This window comes from Sapajus apella, unplaced genomic scaffold (assembly GCF_009761245.1).
Source record: "Sapajus apella isolate SASKATOON/1434 unplaced genomic scaffold, GSC_monkey_1.0 scaffold128, whole genome shotgun sequence".
Classification (NCBI taxonomy): domain Eukaryota; kingdom Metazoa; phylum Chordata; class Mammalia; order Primates; family Cebidae; genus Sapajus; species Sapajus apella.
Window position 1 is genome coordinate 981,583 of NW_022437068.1, and position 26,752 is coordinate 1,008,334.

General features: G+C 41.9%; 1 protein-coding gene across 8 annotated transcripts in view; it reads right to left on the bottom strand.

The window, feature by feature from the left end:
* The window catches only part of TAMM41 (TAM41 mitochondrial translocator assembly and maintenance homolog), a 59,379-nt gene that overhangs the window by 7,109 nt on the left and 25,518 nt on the right, over positions 1 to 26,752 (bottom strand). For 3 of the 8 annotated variants that reach the window (XM_032262248.1, XM_032262254.1, XM_032262247.1), the window contains 3 exons: positions 23,008 to 23,153; positions 10,537 to 10,702; positions 8,547 to 8,609 (listed from right to left, as the gene is read on the bottom strand). In XM_032262248.1, the coding sequence (XP_032118139.1) occupies positions 8,547 to 8,609; positions 10,537 to 10,702; positions 23,008 to 23,153 (375 nt within the window). Of the gene's footprint in view, positions 1 to 4,937; positions 5,605 to 8,546; positions 8,610 to 10,536; positions 10,703 to 15,907; positions 16,032 to 23,000; positions 23,154 to 26,752 lie in introns of those variants that run through there. The other 5 variants (XM_032262249.1, XM_032262252.1, XM_032262251.1 and 2 more) reach the window with 5 other exon arrangements.

The window sequence follows — 26,752 nt, forward strand, 5'->3', positions numbered from 1 at the left end:
CCTCCGCCTCCTGGGTTCAGGCAATTCTCCTGCCTCAGCCTCCTGAGTAGCTGGGATTACAGGCACGTGCCACCATGCCCAGCTAATTTTTTGTATTTTTAGTAGAGACGGGGTTTCACCATGTTGACCAGGATGGTCTCAATCTATTGACCTCGTGATCCACCCGCCTCGGCCTCCCAAAGTGCTGGGATTACAGGCTTGAGCCACCACGCCCGGCCAGAACAGACACTTTTCAAAGGAGGACATACATGCAGCCAACAATCATAGGAAAAAAAGCTCCATATCACTGATAATTAAAGAAATGCAAATCAAAATCACAATGAGATTCATCTCACAGCAGTCAGAATGGCTGTTATTAAGTCAAAAAACAACAGATGCTGGTGAGGTTGTAGAAAAAAAGGAACATTATATACTGCAGCCAGGAATGTAAATTAGTTCAAGCATTGTGGAAGACAATGCGCCAATTCCTCAAAAACCTCAAAAGAGAACTGCCATTTGACCCAGCAATCCCATTACTGGGGTACATACCCAAAGGAATATGTATCGTTCTATCACAAAGACACATGCATGTATATACTCATTGCAGCAATATTCACAACAGCAAAGACATGGAATCAACCTAAATGCCCATCAATGGTAGCCTGGATAAAGAAAATATGGTGCATATACACCATGGAATACTATGCAGTCATAAAAGAAGAGATCATATCCTTTGCAGAGATATGGATGGAACTAGAGGCCATTATCCTTGGCAAATTAATGCAGGAATAGAAAACCAAATGCTGCATGTTCTCACTTATAAGTGGGAGCTAAATTATGAGAACATAGACTTATAGAATGGAACAACAGACACTGGGGCTTACTGATGGGTGGAGGATGGGAGGAGCGAGAATATCAGGAAAAATAACTAATGGGAACTAACTAAGCTTACTACGTGGATGACAAAATAATCTGTATAACAAATCCCTATGGCACAAGTTTACCTACATAACAAATTTGCACATGTATCCCTAAACTTAAAAGTTAAAAAAAAGAAAAGAACAAGGTGGAGAAGGATAGAGGTTCTGAAGCTTACTGTGAGGATGAGGAAAGAGAAACAGGCAAACCAGCCACTTGGTGCCTCTCACTGTTAGTTTATTCCAGCTGAAGACCTGGGCCAGGGGCTAACACCATTTGAATATGACATTGTAAAGAGGCTTGTTTTAAAGAGAGGTCAGGAAACTTTTAGGTAATGACACCAAAAGAAGAAAAACCAGACACAATGCTAGATGCCTCCATTTTTCTTAAAATATAATCTCCTGGCCAGTTGCAGTGGCTCAAGCCTTTAATTCCAGCACTTTGGAAAGCTGAGGATGGAGGATGACTTGAGCCCAGGTGTTTGAGACAAGCCTGGGTAACATAGTGGGACCCTGTCTCTACAAAAAACAAAACCAAAAAAACATAGCCAGGTGTCGTATTGCATCCCTTACTCCCAGTTACTTCGGAGGCTAAGGTGGGGGGATCACACCATTGCACTCTAGCGTGGGCTAGAAACTGTCTCCAAAAAAACAAAACCAAACACAAACAAAAAAACCAAACATAAAACACACCATTGCACTCTGGCCTGAGCTAGAACTTGTCTCCAAAAAAACAAAACCAAAAGCAAAAAAAAAAAAAAACATAATATTCATAACCTGGTGAAGATATTCATATTCATATGAAGTTAAAACTCAGGAAAATTAGGTAACTAGACCAAGTCACGCTAGTTAGGTTGTAATTTGAGCTCTAGTCTCGGGGGCTCACAAACCTCTGCCCTCAGCACTATGCTAGGAAGCCTTTGTCCCAGCCCTTGGTCATCAGAAACAGAGGGGCCAGAGCATAAGGTCATTTAGCCCACAGAATCTGAAGCAGTGCTCATCACTTTCCATGGTTTATGTCATCTCAGTGTGAGGTTACATACATTCTGTCACTCTGGACTTCCACAATGCAATGTGGCATCATTAGAAGTGAAGAAAAAAGCTGAATAAGAAGAGAGGTTAAACGTTTAGAAAATCTATTAAGGGAAATAATCAATCAAAGTTTCCTAAGTCTGGCAAATGTGTCAGATAGCCAGATACAACGACCCAATGATCCCCAGGTGAATACACTGCAAAAAGGACTTCAACACAGCATATTATAATCAGAAGGTCTACAGTGAAAGTGAAAGAAAAAATTTTAAAATTAGCAAGAGAAAAGCATCTAGTCACCCACAAAGGAAACCTCATCTGGCGAACAGTAGACTTTTTGGCAGAAACCTTGAAGGCCAGGAGGGAATGGGATAGCATCTTCAAAGTGCTGAAGGAAAAAACCCTGTCAGCCAAGAATTTTATATCCTGCTAGAATAAGCTTCATGAATGAAAGAGATTAGTCTTTTCCAGGCAAACAAAAACACTGAGGGAATCTGTCACCATTAGACCAGCCCTATAGGAAATGCTCAAAAGAGTCTTAAACATGGAAACAAAGCATGGATAAACACCATCACAAATGTGCAGAAATATAAAACTCATAGTTCTTATAAAACAATCATACAAATGAGGAAAAGAAATAAATCAAATAACACCATGACAGAATTTCATCAAACCACAAGGACAAACAGACAGAAAAAAAAAGAAACAAAGAATTTATAAAATAACTTGAAAACAATGAACCTTATGACAGAAACAAAGCCTCACATATCAATATTAACCTAAAATGTAAATGGATTAAACGCTTCACTTAAAAGATACAAATTGGCAGAATGAATTAAAAAACTACAATCCAACTATATGCTACCTACAAGAAACTCACCTTACCCATGAAGACAAAAATAGACTGAAAGTAAAGGGGTGGAAAAAGATACTCCATGCAAAAGGAAACCAAAAGGAGAGCTATATGTATATCAGATAAAACAGACTCTAAATCAAAAAGAGAAAAAAAAAAAAGGACTAAGAAGGTGATTATATAATGAAAAAGGGATCAGTTCAGCAAGAGGGTATAGCAAATCCTAATATATGCACACCCAACATTGGAACACCCAAATTCACAAAACAAATATTAATTATTAGCTCTCAAGAAAGAGACAGATAACAATACAATAACAGTAGGGGACTTCAACATTCCACTCACAGCACTATACAGACCATCAAGACAAAAAATTTATAAAGAAACATTGGACCTTAGACAAGAGACTTAACAGACATTTACAGAACATTCTACCCAACATCTACAGAATATGCATTCTTTTCATCAGCACATACAACATTCTTCAAGCATGGGCTACACAGGGAGACTTTGTCTCTACAAAAAATAAAAATAAATTTAGCCAGGCATGGTGGTATGTGCTGTAATCCCAGCTACTCAGGAGGCTGAGGTATGAAGATTGCTTAAGCTTAGTAGGTCAAAGCTACAGTAAGCCATGATCATACCACTGCACTCCACCCTGGGTAACAGAGCAAGACACTGTCTCAACAAAGAAAAAAAAAAAGAAGAAAGAGTTTTCAAGATAGATCCACACATCAGGCTACAAAACAAGTCTTAACAAACTTTTAAAAATCAAAATCAAGTATCTTCTCAGATAACAGTAGAATAAAGCTAGAAATCAACATAAGAGGGACTTCGGAAACGATACAAATACATGGAAATTAAACAGCACGCCCCTAAATGATCGCTGGGTCAACAAAGATTTTATGTTTTTTCCTGAGACAGGGTCTTGCTGTGTCACCCAGGCTGAAGTGCAGTGATACAATCATGGCTCACTGTAGCCTCAAACTCCTTTGGCTCAAGTGATCCTCCTGCCTCAGCCTCCTGAGCAGCTGGGACTACAGGCACATACCACCATGCCCAGCTAATTTTTTGTAGATATGGGGTTTTTCCACGTTGCCAGGCTAGTTTCAAACTCCTAGGCTCAAGCAATCCACCCACCTCAGACTCCCAAAGTGCTGGGATTCTGAGATCCCAAGCGGATCACTAGGTCAGGAGTTCGAGACCAGCCTGGCCAACAGAGTGAAACCCTGTCTCTACTAAAAATACAAAAAATAGCTGGGTGTGGTGGCGGGCACCTGTAATCCCAGCTACTTGGGAGGCTGAGGTAGGAGAATCACTTCAACCCAGGAAGCGGAGGTTGTGGTAAGCTGAGATGGCGACACTGCACTCCAGCCTGGGCAATACAGCGAGACTCTGTCAAAACAAAACACAACAAAACAAGACAAAACAAACAGCCATATGGGAAAAGAGGAAGTCCAATTATTCCTACTGCTGATACGATCTTACATCTAGAAAACCCTAAACACTCCACTAGAAAACTCTTAGATTTGATAAATGAATTCAGTAATGTTTCAGAATATAAAATTAATATACAGAAATCTATAGCATTTCTATACATCAATAACAATCTAGCAGAAGACCAAATCAAGAAGGGAATCTCATTTATAATAGCTACAAATAAAGAAGAAAGACAACCCAGGAGTATAGTTAATCAAAGAGGTGAAAGATCTCTATAAGGAGAACTACAAAATGCTAATGAAACAAATTGTAGATGACACAGACAAAGGAAAAACAACCCATACTCATAGACTGGAAGAATAAATATTGTTAAAATGACCATACTGTACAAAGCAATCTACAGATTCAACACAATCCTTATCAAATTATCAATATCATTATTCATAGCATCAGAAAAAAAAACCCTAAAATTCATAGGGAACCAAAAAAAAAGTCAAATAGCCAAAGCAATCCTGAGCAAAAAGAATAAGGGCATCACATTATCTGACTTAAGATTATACTACAAGGCTATAGTAACCAAAACAACATGGTACTGATATAAAAACAGACACAGGGCAGGGCATGGTGGCTCACACCTGTAACCCCAGCACTTTGGGAAGCCAAGGCAGGCAGATCACCTAGGGTCAGGAGTTCAAGATCAGCCTGGCCAACATGGTGAAACCCTGTGTCTGCTAAAAATATCTACTAAAAATATACTGGGCATGGTGGTGGCCTCTAAACAATGGATACACATGAACATATGGAGTAGAATGACACTGGTGACTATTAAAAGTGTGAGGATGGGAGGGGGGTGAGCGTTGAAAAATTACCTATTGGGTATAATGTTCACTATTTGGGTGATGATGGGTACACTAAAAGCCAAACTTCACTACACAATATACACATGTAAAAAAAATGCACTTGTATTCCTTAAACATATAAAAAATTAAAAAGAAAAAAAAAGTGAAGGTGAAGCAAGCAGTAAGCATTCAGGAGAGGCAGCATCAGCACTCCCAGGCCACAAGGACAGCTGAGCTGTGGGTTCTGTAACCAACTGCCCTCTGCTGGTGAGTGGAAAGAATGGACCAAAGGTTCATTTCAGGTTAGAAGTGTCAAGGGATGATCAGTGATCTTTTTCAGCCTTTTACTAGAGAAAAATTCAAACTTAAAAAACAGACAGAAGAGTATAAAATAGCCCCATGCAACTTTACCTAGATTTGACAATGTATCAACTCATGGCCAATCTTGTGTCATGTACCTCTTACCCATTTCCCTCTGCCATGTTTTATTTTGAAGCAAATTCCAGACGGCGTATCATTCCATCTGGAATTATTTTAGTATGCATGTCTAAAAGAAAGGGGATTTTTTTTTTTTTTAAAAAAAGCACCATAACACCATCATTATCACAAATGAAAAATAATTAACAATAATTCTAATAATTCTTTATAGTATGGGATGCCAAAAACAAAACAAATCATTAAGCCTCACCCATGGAGGATCATGGCAAGGGAGAGGCAATCATGCAAAATTCAGATTAACGGCATGAATCACCCATCTTCAGTTTTGCCAGAGTAAACTAGCAGCAACACAGATTAAATGAATATCCTAATTGGAAATGCAAAGCCACAGACCCAAATGGTAGGAAAATCTTTAGTTCAGTAGATATGACGCAAGTGCTACTGAGTCTTTATTGAAACTTTTTAAAATTTATAAAATAACATATATATAATACGTATAACTTTTTTTTGAGATAAGGTCTCACTCCGCTCAGACTGAAATGCAGTGGTGCAATCTCAGCTCAATGCAGCCTCAACTTCCTGGGCTCAGGTGATTCTCCCATCTCAGCCTCCTGAGTCTGGGACTATGGGGGCACACCAATAGGCCCAACAGATTTTTTGTATTTTTTATAGAGATGGGGTTCCACCATGTTGCCCAGGCTGGTCTCCAACTCTTGGTCTTCAAGTGATCCTCCTGTCTTGGCCTCCTAAAGTGCTGGGATTACGGGTGTGAGCCAGCATGCCTGGCCTTGTTGAATCTTCCTAAGGATTCAGGAGGGCAACAATGTCCTTGAGGGCCAAATGCTCAGAGAGGCATCCAAGTAGTTGGGCTGTGAGACACTGAGAGGTGTGACCACACCTGCTCCCCAGTAATCTCAAACCCAGGGATCAGAATTAGGGTGAAAGAACACTCCCCTTTTTGGGCTACCTCTGCTATTTCTCCCTTTCTTGCAAATTTCTGTTAGAACGTCTGTTTCTCTTTCTAGATTATAAGCCTCTAGAATACAGTATGGCATTTGATATGGTTTGGCTCTGTGTCCCCACCCAAATCTCACCCTGAACTGTAATAATCCCCACATGTTGTGGGAGGGATCTGGAGGGGAGGTAACTGAATCATGAAGGTGGGTCTTTCCTGTGCTGTTCTCATGATAGTGAATAAGTCTTGTGAGAGCTGATGGTTCTATAAAGAGGAGTTCCCCTGCACACGTGCTCTTGCCTGCTGCCATGTAAGACGCAATTTTGCTCCTCATTCGCCTTCCACCATGATTCTGAGGCCTCTCTAGCCACGTGCAACTGTGAATTAATTAAACCTCTTTCCTTTGTAAATTACCCAATCTCAGGAATGTCTTTATTAGCGGCCTAAGAACAGACAAATACAGCATTATGGTTACTTTTGTACCCCGAGTGGCTGGCACATGAGAGATGCACAATGGATGCTTACATGAAGAAAGCCAGGACTAGAAAAGTCAATCACTTGATGAAGCCAAGTGTTGGAAAGAATGGGGAGAAAAGGGGATTGTCATACTCTGCTTGTGGGATGATGAATTGATACAGCCACTTTGGAGGACAACTAGCAATATCCAAAGAGATGTTCAAATATTTAGGCCACAAAACAAGAACAGGACACAAAAAACAGGAGCCTTCAGAGAACAGCAAGAAAAGAAAGAGTTCCTGGAAATTATAAACACTTAACAGAAGGGTTGAAAGCTAAACTTGAGAAATTTGAGAAAATCTTCCAAAGCAGAGCAAAAGAACAAAGAGATAAAAAATAGAAGACAAAAGAAAGAAAACCAAAGGACTAACCTAGGAGGTCCAGTATCTGAACAAAAAGAGTTCCAGAAAGAGAACAGAGAAAACAGATGGGATGAAATTAAAGAAAGAATTTAAAACATTTTCTTATATCCTTATATTCTGACTTTCCCAACCGAAAGAGGAATGAGTTCCCGGTAAAACATATAAAAACAGACTCACATCAAAGCACATCACGGAGAGAATTTTTCAGAACACAGGAAAAATAAAGACCTAACAAGCTTCCAGAAATAACATACACAAAGGATTAAGAATCAGAATGGCTTTAGATATAGACTATAATCCTAGAAGTAAAAGATAAATGCAGCAATGATCTCAAAATTCTAAAGGAAAGATCAGAAATTCTGATCTATACCCAGACTAAACATTAATTATGGGTGAAGGCAGACAAAAGAGACTTTCAGACATACATGGTCTCTAAATGTGCCTTCCATGTTCCCTTTCTTAGGAAATTACTGGAAAATGTGCTTCACCGAAATGGGAGTGTGCACCAAGCAAGGGAAAGACATGAAATACAGGAAATGGGGGACCCCCTAGAGGGGACAGTGGAGACACTCTCCATGGGAGAACATTGTGCAGGGAAGGAAAGGTGTACTATGTGGCTCACCACACCATTAAACTGAAAACTAATCAGCCAAAACCACAAGAATACTGTATTAGGCGGACAGAGGGATAGGAGGGTGAGAACACTGAGGAGGGTGGGTGCCAGAGTTGAATTCTAACCTCCCATAGAGAGAAGTCAATAGATGACACCTAAAGTTCAAACGCAGAAAATACCTAAAGTTGAAACATAGAGAAATGGCAGTAAAAACAAAAATAACCCACTAAGAGAGATGGAAGCAGTTGTCTCCGAGAAGGGGAAGAGCAGAGGGAGCACAGGTGTTGTTTTTGCAATGCTATACATCTGTAACTTTGATAAATATAACAATATGAGGAAGAAACCCTGCACACAGTAAGTTTCTCAGAAAATTCAGAAGGGCAGTAAAGCTTCCAACCGCACTGCCAATGGTCTGACATTGTCAGACCCCCAGATTCTGCTGCTGTTATGCCTGTTTGTACCTTACTGCAATATCCCAGTTTTTTGGCCATCAAAGCTCAGCATTTCACAAATGCTTAAAATATACAAAGCTTTACACTGTAACCAAGAGTGTGGAAGCCACTCAATCGGCAAGTAAGTTATACATGGATTTCTAAAGCTCTTACCAGCAGTAAAAATGCCTTTGGTGCTCTGTCTTATACTAGAAGGTCTCACGATTGCCGATAGCCCTGTGAGAAAAAGCCAAAAAGGAGACCAAAAAAAGCCAAAACAGATGTTAGTCATCTTAACAGTTTTAAAACTTGAAACTAAATATTCTTTTTCTAGTCAGCCAATAAAACCACCAAATCTATCTCGGTCCTGCTGTCACAGTGACAGTGAAAAGGGCACTGGGACTGAGGGCCAGGAGACTGGAGCAGCCAGCCGTGGCGCCACCCGGCTGTGTGAGTCCAGGCTGATGACTGAACAGCTCTGGGCCTCCTCCCCTCTTTTCTTTTTTTTTTTTTCAGCTATTCTTTTTTGAGGCGAAGTTCCACTCTTGTTACCCAGGCTGGAGTGCAATGGCGGCAAGATCTCGGCTCACCGCAACCTCCGCCTCCTGGGTTCAGGCAATTCTCCTGCCTCAGCCTCCTGAGTAGCTGGGATTACAGGCACGAGCCACCATGCCCAGCTAATTTTTTGTAGCTTTAGTAGAGACGGGGTTTCACCATGTTGACCAGGATGGTCTTGATCTCTTGACCTCATGATCCACCCGCCTCGGCCTCCCAAAGTGCTGGGATTACAGGCGTGAGCCACCACGCCCGGCTACCCACCGCCCTTTAAAACCAGGCGGTGGGTTAGCTGACCCTCAAAGGGCATTTTATGACTTAAATCTGCTTGAGATTTCTGGTTCTCAATTCCATAACGTAAAAAGATAAAAACCAAATGATTATACCTACGAGAAAAATTTTCATTCTGAAAACATATATATGGATTCCACAGTGAGGAGCAAGTTTCACTCCCCTCAAAGAGACAGCCCAGATCACACTGTTGCCAGGATCATGTTCAAACAAACAACAGTGTGTCTAATACAGAGCTACCTTCAGGATGGGGAGCCAGTGACCTAAACACACGGTCTGCAAACCTTGTGCAGGCCCAGGAGGAGAGTGGGAGTGGAGCGCTTGCTGTGGCTGATGTTCCACTGCAGTGTGATGGTCTTTGCAAAGCATTACTGGAAATTGTATCTGGCACCCAAAAAAGCTCAGTAAATCTTTACTGAATGAAAACAGGAGGATGCACTCAGTTGAGAGAGGGACTCATTCTCAATTTCAGAAATATTTCTTGATTGACTGATCTTATAAATTACCTTTAGCACCTTAAAAGGAAGTTAGTCTCTGAAGATAAGGTTCAGGTTTTTTTTTTTTTTTTTTTTTCAGAGATAAGGGCTGCTTTATCACCCAGTGGTATGATCTTAGCTCACTGCAGCCTCCAACTACTCAAGCAATCCTCCCACCTTAGACTCCCAAGTTAGCTGAGATTATAGGCACATGCCACGATGCCCAGCTAATTTTTCAATTTTAGCAGAGACAGGGTCTTGCTCTGTTGCCCAAGCTGGTCTTAAAACTTCTGGCCTCAAGTGATTCTCCGTCCTGGGCCTCCTAAAGTGTTGTAGAAACCCACCTGGCCTGGGTTCAGAGTTTTGGATAAACATTAGGGCAGTGCTGGGGAGAATGCTGTGGAACGTGCGCCATGTCTAAGTGAATGCACTGAACACTGTATGAGACACATCAAATGTAGTTGGTTGAGGAAAGCTGTGTTCTCAATGTTAAAAAAGCACAAAAAATGCCACCAATCTGTTTTCTCAGGCCACCACAAAGAACACAGACACATCTTTTAATAAATTGCAGAAGTGGTGCTCTAGGAACCAAAAGAAACATTGTTTCTCCCTTTGACAGTGATTTAGGATCCAGATAAAATTAGAAGTATTTTTACCATCTTACTTCAAACAAGTAAAAATTCAGATTTAGAAAATTCTCAAATTTTTAGTGTTTTCTTCTTCTGAGAGGCAAACTCTCTATCTCGCTAAACAAGAAGGAAGAAATAATACATCCCAATCACAAACAAAGTCTGCTTTCCCCTACAGCTAGCACTTCCTCAACATCAAATTCATAAACGTACCTAGTCGCACCACATCTCCACAGTCAGGATCGTGAGCCACTTGGAATAAAGTTTCTTCCACATCTCTGTTTTTTCCAGGAGGGTCCATAATATGATTTATCTGTTGCTGTAAGCTTTTGGGCAATGTCATCAGCTGAGTGAACTGTCCTTCTGGGCTTTTATCTATCTGAGGAGATAAAAAAAGAAGATGTCTATGAAAATGCTTTCAATTCTATAAATACTCAAAGACACAGGGCTTCCCTTTAAAAATCACACAAACATATATGCACCACACACCCCTGGTGAGGCAAGCAAGCTAAGGAGACTCTCTTTTCTGAAACTGAATGTGTAAGTGTTCAGAAGTCTAAGTCCCTTCAAAAAGGATAATTCTTGTTTTATAATATTTCATTTCTACCCGAGAAAAGAATAGAAGCCACTCTCAAGGATCAATTTCTGACTTTTGGTTTTAAAATTTGTATTTGTCTTAAATCCAGCAGTCAAAGGAAGTGGTGCTTCAGTTGACACTCATGGAGGTTGCGTCAAATCCAGGCGCTAAGGTGACCCCTCCCATTTCAAACACAAGGAGACTGGCATGCCCTGATTATACCGTCAGTGAGACTAAGTGGGATCTGAATTGTGTCTCCTGCCCAAAGGGCCTTTACTATGCTGTACTTCACAAACTGTACGAATACACTGATGACAGAAACTAATCTTACTCACTTTTAATCCCTGACACACAGTAGGTACTCAAAAAACAGTAAGGAAATAAATAACTGAATCAGTACAACTTAGTTGTCCTAAAGCTACTATGCCAGTGGCTTCTGTTCCCAAAGTATTCTAAAACATACCAAGATGCTGAAGATAAATGTATAAATAAAACATATAAAACTATGTGTCAGACTTTACTTAGAAACCCTTGAATCAAAAGTTAGCCACAGAGCTGAGGCCAGACCAAGCTTTCCTAACTCCCAGTTTCATACACTGTGCCTCACAGAATGAATTTTTTAAAATCTTATAAACATTGATTTCCTGCCAAGTGCAGAACCAGTAACACTGCTCTCAACAGTTCATCACATTATTTCCCAAGGAAGAATCTGTCCTGTATCCTTTTAACAAATATTTAGGTTTTAACTTCAACTAAAAGAACAGTAAGAAGAAATCAGATGAAGGTATTACATTTTAGGCTTACAGTTTATAGATATGACCAACCTTTTTTTTTTTTTTTTTTTTTGAGACGGAGTCTTGTTCTCTCACCCGGCTGGAGTGGAGTGGCGCAATCTCAGCTCCCCGCAACCTCCGCCTCCTGGGTTCAAGCGATTCTTCCGCCTCAGCCTCCCGAGTAGCTGGGACCACAGGCGCCCACCACCACGCCCGGCTAATTGTTTTGTATTTTTAGTAGAGACGGGGTTTCACCGTGTTGGCCAGGATGGTCTCAATCTCTTGACCTCCTGATCCGCCCGTCTCGGCCTCCCAAAGTGCTGGGATTACCAGCGTTAGCCACTGCGCCCGGCAGATATGACCAACTTTCTTTTTTTTTTTTTTTTTTTGAGACGGAGTTTCGCTCTTGTTGCCCAGGCTGGAGTGCAATGGCGCGATCTCGGCTCACCGCAACCTCCACCTCCTGGGTTCAGGCAATTCTCCTGCCTCAGCCTCCTGAGTAGCTGGGATTACAGGCACGCGCCACCACGCCCAGCTGATTTTTTGTATTTTTAGTAGAGACGGGGTTTCACCATGTTGACCAGGATGGTCTCGATCTCTTGACCTCGTGATCCACCCGCCTCGGCCTCCCAAAGTGCTGGGATTACAGGCGTGAGCCACCGCGCCCGGCCCCCAACTTTCTTAATAATTAGAACCTACTCATTCTACCATTTTTAAATTGAATAAATATTTATTAAGTATATACTAAATGAGACAGTCAAATAGGTTTACGCCTGTAATCCCAACAGTTTGGGAGGCCGAGTCAGGCGGATTGCTTGAACCCAGGAACTCAAGATCAGCCCTAACAAAACAGTGAGATATCCAGCTCTACGAAAAATTAAAAAAAAAAAAAAAAAAAAAAGCTAAACATGGTGGTGCATGCCTATAGTTCTGCCTACTTGGGAGGCTGAGGTGGTGAGGTGGGAGGATCATTTGAGCCTGGGAAGCTGAGGTTACGATCAGCTGTGATTGTGCCACTGCACAACAGCCTGGACAACAAGAGTGAGACTTTCAAAAAAAAAATATATATATATATACCAAATGCCTGAATTTTCTAGTTTTGCCTATAAAATCTATGCAGAGATAAGAAAATGTTATTATTGGCCGGGTACGGTGGCTCAAGCCTGTAATCCCAGCACCGTGGGAGGCCGAGGCGGGCGGATCACGAGGTCAAGAGATCGAGACCATCCTGGTCAACATGGTGAAACCCCGTCTCTACTAAAATACAAAAAATTAGCTGGGCATGGTGGCACGTGCCTGTAACCCCAGCTACTCAGGAGGCTGAGGCAGGAGAATTGCCTGAACCCAGGAGGCGGAGGTTGCGGTGAGCCGAGATCGCACCATTGCACTCCAGCCTGGGTTAACAAGAGCGAAACTCCGTCTCAAAAAAAAAAAAAAAAAAAAAAAGAAGATGTTATTATTTATTGGCTCTAAATGAAGGTAGAGGGGTGAATATTTAGGTTTTTATCTAAATATTTGATATTTATCATTCGGATGGTTCTAAATTCACAGGCCCCATCCTCTATTTAGCTTTGGCTACAAAAATGACAACAAATGTGAGTATTTCTGTAAAATAATCTTAGAAATGACATTTATGGACTTATGTTTTGAGGCCACATATTGGGATTAGGTAGAATAAACTTATATTTAAGTTATGCTTTACCTATGAAGCTTCCAGGAATTTTAGAGATGTCAGAATGGCTTGAGTGACATATAAAAAATTAGAAAGTTGGCTGGGTGTGGTGGCTCACACTTGTAATCCCAGCACTTTGGGAGGTTGAGGTGGGCAGATCACAAGGTCAAGAGATTGAGACCATCCTGGCCAACACGGGGAAACCCCGTCTCTACTAAAAATATAAAAATTAGCTGAGCATTGTGGCACACACCTGTAGTCCCACCTATTCAGGAGGCTGAGGCAGGAGAATTACTTGAACCTGGGAGGCAGAGGTTACAGTGAGCCGAGATTGTGCCACTGCACTCCAGCCTGGCAACAGAGCAAGACTCTGTCTCAAAAAAAAAAAAAAAAAATTAGAAAGTAGTATTTGCCACTGCTTTCTCTTGAGGAAAATAGTGCACTGGAATTTTTACTTGAAAGCATGTGGGTGAAAAGATAAAATATCAGGTAACATGATTTAAAAATTTGGTCTAGTCTCATTTTCCTTACATTAATTCCCATTAAAATACGAAAGTGAAAGCATTCAGCTAAATTGTGAAAGTCAAATTGGATTTTAAAAGCAGATATGTATACAATTATTATATGTCAACTTAAGAAAAAAGCAGATATGGAAAAAACCTTATATTGTATGATTCCATTCACATGAACTGTCTAGAACAGGCAAATCTACCAAGACAGAAAGTGGATTAGTGGTTGCCTGGGGGAGGGGAGAACTGGGGACTGCTAATAGGTATGGAGCGACAGAAAGCTTCTAAAATTATATTGTGGTGATGGCTGTGCAGCTCTGTGACTATACTAAAACCACTAACTTTTATGGTGTATGAATTATTCACGAATAAAGCTAATATTTTATTTTGTTTATTCATTTATTTTTTTGAGACAAAGAGTCTCGCTCTGTTGCCCAGGCTGGAGTACAGTGGTGCGATCTCGGCTCACTGCAACCTCCATCTCCTAGGCTCAAGCAATTCTCATGCCTCAGCCTCCAGAGTAGCTGGGATTACAGGCACATACAACACTCGGCTAACTTTTTTATTTTTAGTAGAGAAGGGGTTTTGCCATGTTGGCCAGGCTAGTCTCGAACTCCTGGCCTCAAGTGATCCATCCGCCTCAGCCTCCCAAAGTGCTAGGATTACAGGGGTGAAGCTGCCATTCTTTCCCCCTGGCCAAAAGAGTACATCAAAAATAAAACCATATCCTAGGAGGACTGGCAGAGACCTAAATGTAGGGATATGGCAGATAATTTTATGTGTAAACTCAGCTAGGCTATAACGCTATAGCACAAGGCTACAGTGCCTAGTTACCTGATAAAACACCCATCTGAACGTTGCTGTCAGCATATTTTCTATAATTAATTAACATTTAAATCAGTAGATTTTAAGTAAAGCTGAGTATCTTCCATATTACAGGTGAATCTCATCCAGTTGGTTGAAGGCCTTAAGACTAAGGTCCCCTGAAAAAGAAATTCTGCCTTGAAACAGCTTTCAGATTCAAGACTGCAACACCAACTTCCCTGGGTCTCCAGTCTCCTGGCCCGCCCTACATATTTCTAATCTTCCAGCTCCTCCAACTGTATGAGACAATTTCTTAAAATACATCCCTCTTTCTCTTTCTGTATGTATCTAAATACAGACACACATGTACACAGAGAGAGAGAAAATGAGAGGGGAGGGGGGAAGAGAGAGAGAAGGAGATCCTATTGATTCTGTTCCTCTAGAAAACTCTGACAAATCCAAGGATTGATGGGTCCCATCACAGTCTGGCCCTTGCAGTAACCAAATGGATCCTGGATTACAATCGACTGACTACCAAGTGAGTAGAAACCCCACCTGTATCTGCTGTGCCAGATACGGTAAATCTGCTAGAGGAGGTCAGTAGAACTCCAGGTTAACTGATGAGGCCCACCTGGTACATGCATTCTTTTACATCCCTATTAAGAAAGGGGCAGAAGCAGCTCACATTTACAAAAGACAGACAACAGTGTACCTTGCAGTTTGTCTCAGGGATATGTTAACTCTCTCATGCTCTGCATAAGATATCCAAAACAAGCCAGATTATTGGGCCCGTCTGTATAATATGATGTTGGTCTATAATATGAGTGATATATTGTTACTGTCACCTGGTAAGCAATAAAGGACAAGGACATTGGAGGTCTTGGTAGATATATGCATTCCAGAGGGTAGGAGGTACCTGGAAGAAACCTCATGAAGTTTCAAGAGCCTACCATATCAATGAAGTTTTTAGGGGTCAAGCAGTCAGGAGCATGCTGGGACATCCCCCCTGACTCCATCAAAGTAAAGGTCAACCAACTGCATCTTGTGCCTCTCACCACTAAGAAAAAGGCACAATGGTGGGCCTCTTCAGGTTCTGAAGGCAGCATATTCCATGTTTGGGAATAATGCTCAGACCCATTTACCAAGTGAGATGAAAGGATGATGGCTTTGTGAGGGGCCCAAAACAGAAAGAGCTTTGCAACAGATCCAGGCAGCAGTGTAATCAGCCCTGCCAGTTGGGCTATACGACCTTGTAGACTCTGTGGTTCTAAAGGAATCTGCAGTGTAAAAAGAAGCCATGTGAAGCTTATAGTGAGCCCCAGTAGGAAAATCCCAATGTAGATTGCTAGGGTTCTGGAGCAAGGCCTTGCCATCTGCAGTGAAGAACCACACACAATTTGAAGTCAGCTCCTGGGTATTTGGTCCTCGGTAAAGATGCAGTTTCTGATCGTGTCATATCACATAACCACATCAAAGATGTTCATCACAAGCTGGGATCTGTGGGTTTTTTTTTTTTTTTTTTTTTTGAGACGGAGTCTTGCTCTGTCACCAGGCTAGAGTGCAGTGGCGCAATCTCGGCTCACTGCAACCTCTGCCTCCTGGGTTCAAGCGATTCTTCCACCTCAGCCTCCTGAGTAGCTGGGACCACAGGCACGGGCCACCAGGCCCAGCTAATTTTTTTGTATTTTTAGTAGAGATGGGGTTTCACTGTGTTGGCCAGGATGGTCTCGATCTCTTGACCTCGTGATCCACCCCACCTTGGCATCCCAAAGTGCTGGGATTACAGGCATGAGCCACCATGCCCGGCCTGCTGGGATCTGTTAGATTTACCAAGTCATTAGGTCAGGCAGGCTCAACAGCAATTCACTGTAGGATGGAAGAGATCTGCCAGAGCAAGGCCAGAGGGTACAGTGAACAGCACAAGCAGGGAGCTGAGACCCTGTAATCCCCACCAGCACTGCACTAGCACTTCTTTGTTGGTTCATGCATGTGTCTACACAGACTCCCTTGTGACTAGCTTTTGAAGGAGGAAAAAGAACCAAACTTGCTTCATGGACGATTTGGTTTGGTGTATACGAGCTGAAAACAGACAGCATTTGCACTACAGCCGTACTCAGGGACAGTCCTGAAAGATGCTGATGAGGGGAAATCCTTCCATGGGCACGCTTCAGGTGGTGTCCGTGGTCATCCATGTCATATGGAGAACAAGGTGGCCCAAGATTAGAATATGTAAAGACTCATGGGGAGTGGAGAATGATTCACTGGTCAGCTAGGAGCCTAAAAAGGAAAAAGATTGGGAGACTGGGGCCAAGAAACTGATGGACTCATGGGAATGGGCACCAAGTGTGAAGATCTTTGTATTATGTGTTTATGCCTACCAGGAATCATGAAAGACGTGACAACAACCGAAAGAATAATTCCGCCAGTTGACTCAATAGCCTCTGTGGTGCCAGTGGTGGCACAAGGGGTTCATAAGAGGAATGCCCATGGTGCCAGGGACAGAGGCTATACCTAAACCCAGTATCATGGATGTCTACTCAACAAGGCTGATTTAGCTGTCGCTGCTATTGAAAGTCCATCCTGATCTCAAGAGGCCAATGCTGACATCCTGACAGAGGATCATCTTTTGAGACTAACGAACCATTTGGTGGTAAGTTGATGACACTGGACCCCTCCAACCTGGGAAGGGGCAGCAGTTCATGTTGACTTAGAAGTGATACATATTCCCAGCCATGGGTTTGCTCTTCCTGCCTGCAGGGCCTAGTCAGTCCCCTTGCACAGGACTCACAGAATGTCTGATTCAGCAACATGGTATACCACATAACATCACTTAGGGGATCCACTTTAGAGCAAAGGCAGGGCAGAGGTGCAGCAATGGGCATACGACTGTGGCTCCACTGTTCCTACCACAAAACGCACCTCAGCTGCCCGCCTGGGATGGCAGTGGCTTCAAAGGGCGTCAATTTTTGTCCCCCACGATAAAGAATTATATGGCCCAAAATGTCAATGTGCCACTGTTGGAAAACTATGAAAGAGCCATCAAGGAACAGTAGAGGCACGGCTTGAAGACACTGTTCTGCGACCATGGGCTGTGCTACACACCCTGAATCAATCACCATTACACAGTACTATATTCCCAATTGGCAGAAGACATGGGCCTGGGGACCAAGGGTAGAAGGAAAAATGACCTTGCTTACAGTCATTCCCAGGAACCCACTCTGGAACACTGTGCTTCCTATCACCACAACTCTAGGGCTGTGGGTCTAGAGGTCCCAGTTCCTGAAGAAGGGATGCTTCTACCAGAGGACACAGTAAGCATCCCTTTAACTTTAAGCTACAACTGCAACCCAATCAATTCAGAATCCCATGCCAAAAGTCCAGCAGATAAGGCAATGAGTCACTGGCAGGAGCAATAGGCCCTGGTCATCAGGAGCTGGGGGTGCTGATACGCATCTCTTAGTATCCCTTGCCCAATTTTGATGGTAAGTGGACAAATGTGGTAGCCAGGGTCCTCCAGACTCCTCCAAGATGAGGGTCTGGGCCACCCTGTCTAGACAAGCAGAAGTGGCAGATGAGGGTGAAGGGAATCTGGATGGGTCGCAGAGGCGGCAGAAGATGAGTCTTAGTTGCAGCCTCAAGGCCAGATGCAGCACTGGGAGCTGTAGCTCAGTCCCTCAAACTTACTCTTGTAAATTTCCCCAGAAAAGAAACCAATTAGAAACTAGATTATGCAGGCTTTTATAGGCCATAGGAAAGATTCTGGATACCTTTATCTTCATAGTGGAACAAAATTCCTAGGTCTTTTTCCTTGCTCAGTTTCTAGAAAATTGGTAGCTAGACACATTATACTTCCCTGTCCTCTAGCCAGAGAATGGAAGATCTCTGGAGAAATTCTACAGACACTGATATTTGAGATCCTCCAATAAAACAGCCAGTTCCTTGGCCAGAAGCGTTGGTTCATGCCTGTAATCCCAGCACTTTGGGAGGCCGAGGTGGGCGAATCACTTGAGGTCAGGAGTTGGAGACCAGCCTGGCCAACATGGTGAAATCCTGTCTCTACTAAAAATACAAAAATTAGCCAGGTGTGGTGTTACATGCCTATAGTTCCAGCTATTCGGGAGGCTGAGGCACAAGAATTGCTTGAACCTGGGATATGGAGGTTGCAGTGAGCCAAGATCGAGCCACTGCAGTCCAGCCTGGGCAACAGAGAGAGACTCAATCTCAAAAAAACAAAATAAAACCAAACAAAACAGGTAGGTCCTTGCTTCATAATCCTATAGTCAAGCCCACCAGTTGATAAGTCTGATATATCGCAAAGAACCTCCAGTCTGCATTTTAGTGCCTCATTCTTTAAAAACAGGCTAGAGCCAGGCATGTTGGCTCTTGCCTGTAATCCCAGGACTTTGGGAGGCCAAGAAAGGAGGATAGTTGAGCCTAGGAGTTCGAGACCAGCCAGGGCAACAAAGTGAGACCCTGTCTCTACAAAAAAAAAAAAAAAATGTAATGTCTCAGATCATATGGGTACAAATATATATGTGTGTGTATGTATGTATGTGTTTATATATGTATGTGTACGTGTATATATCTATATCTATCCATAGATATAGATACACACACATATATAAAAAAATCAGATGGGCATACTGGCATGGGCCTGTAGTCCCAGGTACTCAGGAGGCTGAAATGGCAGGATCACTTGAGTGCAGGAGTTCAAGGCTACAGTGAGCTATGATCATGTCACTACACTGCAGCCTAGGTGACAGAGTGAAATCCCCTCTCAAATTCATTAATTGATTAATTATTTAAAAAAAAACAGGCCAGGAAGGAAATTCAGACATTTCAGAAAAGCTTCTAACATAACAGACAAGAGTAAATGAACAAACAAAAGGAACTATCAGAGAAAGAAACAATGTGAGACAGCAAGACCAACTCTTCAAAAGTTACAGTAAAGATCATTAAAGAGATTAGAGAAAATAACGCATCCATAATACAAGAGTAGAATGCTATAAAAAAGAACATTTGGAAAAAATTAAAAATTCAGTAGAAGTGTTAGAAAACCAATCAGAGGCCAGGCGCGGTGGCTCATGCCTGTAATACCAGCACTTTGGGAGGCCGAGGTGGGTGGATCACAAGGTCAGGGGATCGAGATCATCCTGGTCCACATGGTGAAACCCCGTCTCTACTAAAGATACAAAAAAATTAGCTGGGCATGGTGGCGCGTGCCTGTAATCGCAACTACTCAGGAGGCTGAGGCAGGAGAATTGCCTGAAACCAGGAGGAGGAGGTTGCGGTGAGCCGAGATCGCGCCATTGTACTCCAGCCCGGGTAACAAGAGCGAAACTCTGTGTCAAAAAAAAACCAATCAGAAAAATTCTCCCATAAAGCTAAAGTGATGAGTGAGAGTGAGAGTGAGAGACACAGAGAGAGGATAAAAGGTTAAACCAGGAGATCTAGCAACAACCTAAGAGGAATCCCAGGAAGAACAAACTAAGAAAATGAGTATGAAGAAATAATTACAGAAATAATGAAAGAAAATTCCCTAGAATTGAAGCTTATAAAATTTCAGACAGAAAAGTCTCACTGAGACTGGGTGCAGTGACTCACATGAGTTAACCCAATTCTTTGGAAGACCAAGGTAGGAGGATGGCTTGAGCCCAGGAGTTTGCGACCAGCCTGGGAAAAATGGTGAAACCTTGTTTCTACTAAAAATACAGAAACCAGTCAGGCATGGTGGTGCGTGCCTGTAGTCCCGGTTACTCAAGAGGTTGAGGTGGGAGAGTTGCTTGAGCTTGGGAGTTTGAGGTTGCAGGAAGCTGGGGTTGCGCCACGGCACTCTGCCTGGGCAACTGAGCAAGGCCCTGTCTCAAAAACAAAAAAGAGGAAAGAAAAGAAAAAAGAAAAGTGAGAGAAAGAGAGAGAAAGAGAGAGAGAGAGAGAGAGAGAGAGAGAGGATGAACAAACCTAGCAAGTGCCTGAATAATTAATGGAAAACATATAAATAGAGGGAAAATGATTTCCACCCTAGAATTTGATATCTAGCCAATACTATCAATCAAAGGGAAGGTAGAATTTTCAGAGGTATAAAGTCTCAAAAATTTAACTACCTCACACCCTTTAAAAACGTAATAAAAGACATACTTTACTAATATGAGAGGGTAAGCCATGGCAGAGGAAAATGCAAGACCCACAGAACCAAAAACTAGCACAGGGGAGGCAAAGGGAGTTCTCGGGGTAATAATGAAAGGAAGGTGGAGGAGTGCAGCTGTGCAAGCTAGAAAACAACCAGCTGAGAAGGGAACAGGGCAGGGGGCTCCAGGAAAAACAAGAAACAAAAAATACCGATAATCTGTCTATAATGGGAAGAGTTTTACAGATCTGTCAGAGTTTGAGGATGAAAGAATGACCTAAGCAACTGAAAAAATAAGACAACTCCAGGATAAACAAAGTTGTATAGGAAAGGGAACTTCATAATACCACAGCTCATCAATAAAGAAAAAGCTGTCACAATATAGTAAATACTGAATATTAACCTAACCAAAAATTATGAAACACCTTTAGGTGAAGCATGAGGACATGAGGTAGGAGGGGAAGAGAATGTGTGTGCTGAATGCCTGTGTGTAAATGTGTGTATTGGTATGTGAATTGATGGGGCAGTGTAAGATGGTAAAAAAAAAATCCTCATTTTCCAGGATGGCAAAAATAAAGAGAAAGATTGAAAAAAAATCAGGAAATAATAGTCAAAGCATATTATTTAGAACACTGAAGTGAATATCAGAAGAATCAGCTTTAGAGATGAAAGCAGCTGCCTCTGGTAAGTAAGGCTGAGAATGTAGAAAGGTATACACAGGGAACTGCCCTTCTTGTTATAAAACTGAGGTACCATTTGGCTTTTAAACCACGTGCATGCGTAAAATAAAAAACCTCCTCCTGAACAAAATGTGGCAAAATCTGTTAAACCGCGTGGTGGGTATTCTCGATTTTCATATGTCACTCTCTATTCTTTTCTTATTTTAAAACTAATTCCTATTTCCATGTATTTTTTATTTTTTTGAGATGGAGTTTCACTCTTGTCCAGGCTGGAATACAATGGCGCAATCTCAGCTCACCACAATCTCTGCCTCCTGGGTTCAAGCGATTCTCCTGCCTCAGCCTCCTGAGTAGCTGGGATTATAGGCATGTGCCACCAAGCCTGGCTAATTTTGTATTTTTAGTGGAGACAGGGTTTCTCCATGTTGGTCAGGTTGGTCTCAAACTCCCTACCTCCGGTGATCCACCCGCCTCGGCCTCCCAAATGCTAGAATTACAGGTGTGAGCCACCACGCCTAGCCACTAATTTCTATTTTTTTTAATTCCCTTTTTAGCTCTAGAAATTCCGTTAATCTATTACTCATTACAATGTTAGTTGCCCCTATTATGTGGATGGCGAAGAGCAGAAACGAAGTAAAATACAGTGTTCTTTACATTAAAGAAAAAAAAACCTGCGGTTTTCATAGCTAAAAAACAAAAACAAAAAACCTTAAATCTAGATTACTTTTCTCCAAGGGATAATTTATTCGTTTATTATTATTTTTTATTTTGAGATAGGGTCTCACTCTGCTGCCCAGGCTGGAGTGCAATGGCGCAATCCTGGCTCACTGTAGCCTATACCTCCTGGACTCAAGCAATCCTCTCTCCTCAGCCTCCCAAGTACCTGGGACTACAGGTGCACACCAACAAACCCAGCTAATTTTTGTATTTTTTGTAGAGACAGGCTATTGCCCTGTATCTACAAAACATGAGACCATGTTGCCCAAGCTGGTCTCAAACTCCTGGGTTCAAGTAATCTGCCCACATTGGCCTCCCAAAGTGCTGAGCTGGGGGTGCTAAGGCTGGGGGTGTTGAGGCTGAGGTGAGCCAAGATCACGACAGTGTACTCCAGCCTGGGTGACAGAGTCAGACCCTGTCCCCAAAAAAGAAAAAGATAATAGACACCAAAATGTCAGTACAGTTACCTCTGGGGACCTAAATGGGTCTGGGAATGGAATGAGAGTGATCTAAAAGTTTATTTTCATTAGTTTTGACTGGTAATTAACAGGCATAAGAATTTCCAATGGCAAAAAAGACACATGGTGAAAACAAGTCCCTCTCCCACTTCTGCCCGTAGTTCCCTTCTCCAAAGGCAGCCTCTTACTAGTCTCTGCTACCTTTTAGCACTATTCGAGATATATAGAACCATATGTTCCCATACAGTACTTACTTTTTAAACTATAAATATTCTCACATTAGTCATGTTGTTCTACACCTGACTTTCTTCCTGCAAATAGCTCTTGTCTTAGAAACAATGCAAGCTATTTTCCACCTACAATTTACCTCCAGCCGGCCTTGCTGGCTTTTATACACCACTTGAGGATTCTCCTGTAGTATGCTGCCATAGAGCTCTCGAAAGTGGGCTATATTGGGCTTCACAATATTCAACACTTTTGTTTTATCCTCTCCAACCAGCATCCGAAAGTCACCTAGTAAAAACAAAGAGATAAACATATCTTCCATTAAGAATCCACACTCTGACCTATGAACGACAGTGACACTGCATGGGTTCACTCTGGCAGGATCCATCACCAAAACCTTGTTTTTCCTCCTCAAAACATGGACACTTTACCCAAGAAATGTCAGCACTTGTTTGGAGGAAAAGAGGGTCTCTCAAATCACAAAGCCCTTTATGCCAGTTAAATTAGAGTTACTTAGGTACACAAGGTAATCATAAGTGAGTGGCTAACGTGTTTTAGTTTTTCCAATGCTGAAGATTCTGTACCTACAAACTCTCATCTTATGGGCTAAACTCTGCCTGTGGCCAATCAGGGAGACAGGAGCTGTGCACTACCACTATAGACTTGTCCTTGCCATTGCTTCCTCATTGTTGACCTGTTGAGGAGCTTTATGAATACAATTAATCTTATATTTTACAAGGCAAAATAAGGCTTAAATGTTCTATAAGAGGACGTTTGCATTTAAGATGAAATTGTAAACAGATATAACTTCTAAATTGCAAGTGATGAGAAATAAGAAATGTTACATTTGCCTATGGGATGAATTTAGCTGAAAAACAAATAATTCTGAAGGACAAAAGCATTTTTGAATCAAATGAAAAGTGCCCTGCCAATGCCACTGATAATCATCGGCAAGATGGAGGAGAAAGGAATGATAAAAGTAGACACATTTGAGTGCGTGTCTACTGGGCTAATGTGAAATCAGAAGACACCGGACAAACGCAGAACCTTCTGAGTCAAGCATGGTGAAAGCAATGTTGTGGAATCCTTTGTTGGACAGAGAGGAAGTTGTCAGGGGGAGTGGAGAGGTGGCAAGTGTAGGCAGATACCCCAGCTGCTGAGGAATCCCCTGGGGCTAGGATGACGATATAATTTATCATCCAAACTAGGTCACTTATGAGGGTGAAGGGAGCACTATAAATAATTACACTAGACAAGTATAAACTGAGCAAACCAGGACATATGGTTACCCTTGCCAATTTCTTTTTTCTGGAGAAGGGAAGGGATCATAGAGGTCATTACTTGCTACAATGGACTTTCCTAGTGCAAACTGTTGGCTTGTTTTAGAAAAAGTAAAAATACAAAGACGACCGACAATGTGTACTTCATTGAGTAAGGAATAACATATGCTGGGTTTTAAGCTTCAAAGGACCAACTGACACTACAATTTGGTGGAATGCAACTGGAGGCTGCAAGCTTAGAAAAACAAGACTTCCAAAGAGCCTCCAGAACTTGACCTTGGTGAACAGGAGGTCTGACTGTTCAGGTGGGTGAGCAGAAGCGAGTCCCAGTCCTAACAACCTGCTCAAATATGGATGAACCTGTTTTTTTCACGATCGTTTTGAAGGGAGAATTAGATAGTTAAAATTCAGAATCACTGCTAATAAGGAGGTCAAGAAGTCAGTCCTTTCACATATTGCTGTTGACAGCATAAACTGCTAAAATTCTTCTGGAAAACACTGAAGCAAGAAACCCCATCTCTGGAGCAAGCCTAAAGAAATAAGCGAAAAACACAAAGAGGTAATGTTTACTGAGCATCTGGTAAACACCAGTCACTGTGCCAAGTGCTTTGTGATATTGCTTCACTTAATCCATATAGCCCTCCTTGCAGGTAGATAGGATTCTATCCCCATCCACATACAAGTCAGCGAAGACAGAGGTTATGAAACCTGCTTAAGGTTTCCCAGGAAGTAAAAATACATATATAAAATTGCTCACTGAAGCACCATTTATGATACTGAAGGCAACCCAAATGTCCAACAACGGGGGAATGAATGTGCTATGATGGCATACTGTTACTACCACGGAACAGCAATGACACACAATAAGATGGAAAGTGATCATTTAGTAATGTGCAGTAAGAAACAAACATACAAAAGTATAACAGGCTGGGCATGATGTCTCACATCAGTAGACCTAGCACTTTGGGAGGCCAAGGCCAGGGGATTGTTTGAGCTCAGGAGTTTGAGTCCAGCCTGGGCAACACAGTGAGATCCTGTCTCTATATAATTTTTTTTTAAGCATACCAAAACAAAACAAAAAACAAACTTTGTAAAAAGGGAGAAAACCAAGATCAAGGGACTATATAAAAATGCTTATTTTTGCTCTAATAAAATATATATTTATTGTAGGTTTTTGCATGTGTGCTTTAATTTGCTATCGCATTTGGTCATGGCAAAGCTCCATAAAGTAGATACTATTATTCTCAATTTTACAGATGAGGAGATGGAGGTGCAAAGATAATGTGCCCCAGGTCCAAATGCCTCTCAGTATTAAGGTAGTGACATTTTAGGTGATGATTTTACTCTATAATTTCCCTCTATTTCCCTCACTTCTATAATGTTGGCATATTACTTTCCAGCATTTTAAAACAAATTCATGGGATACACAGATGATGACTTGACGAATGTGAATGGAGTGGTGGTTAAGTTTCAACTGTGTAAATCCTTATGCGTATAAAAATGGATTCCACTAATCCTGAAGGGATGAAATGTCATCAAATTCTGACTCTAACAAGGCTGGCCCTGAAGTGAAAGATCAGTTTCTAAAACTGTTGAGTTCAAAATATTCGTGTCATTCCTTCTTTCTGTACATTCCACAAACAAAAAGTTCCTCAATTTTAGAGTCACTTTCTCTGAGAGAAGGATTTCATTCTAAAATACCAAGGATTGTATTTTACAATCCAAATCCTCCCCATAAAAGAACAATTGCATACCATGATTAAAGGACCTAGAAAATACTCTAGGCTCTCAGAGAACAAGGACTGGGGCTTATTTATCTCTGTATCCCTAGCTCCTTGTGCAATGCCTGGCACAGGGAACATACACATCAATAAATGTGTACAGAACTGAATTTCTCTCACTGCTATGCAGCTGAACTAGCTCAGCCACAGGGGATAGGAAGCAAACGGGCCTATGACTCATTTCTTCAGAACAAAATGAATAAAATCATGGGCACGGCATGAACCAGCATCTGATCATAACAATAAATTTGTCTTACCTTCGGAGATCTGTTTGCAACAAAACAACAGTAATGGATTAAAACTGACTGCCGACTTTATTTCATGCCTCTAGGCCTGCCAGTACAGTACAATGGGCCTCCAAAAGGATAATTTCTCCTTGACCTTGAAATGATGCAAACTCCAAGGCCTGTAAACCACCTTGTAGTGGCCTTCCCTGTGATTCAGGCATGCAGGCAGTAGTAAGGGACCTCACTAAGGTGCGCGGACATGAAGGGCTGCATAGTATAGCAGAAAGGCCCTGGCTTTCAACTCTGGCAATGTCCCAGTGTGACTCAGTGATCTAAATTTTGTGAGTCAGCTTCCTTCTCTGTAAAATAGCTTAACCTTACAAAATTGCTTTCAGATTTAAATGAGTTAAAATTTAAAGACAGTGGTCCCCAACCTTTTTGGCACCAGAACCAGGTTTTATGGAAGACAATTTTTCCATGGATGGGGGTCCAGGGGACAATGGTTACAGGATGACTCAAGCACATTACATTTTTTTTTTTTTTTTTTTTTTAAATGGAGTTTTGCTTTTGGTCCCCAGGCTGGAGTTCAATGGCGTGTT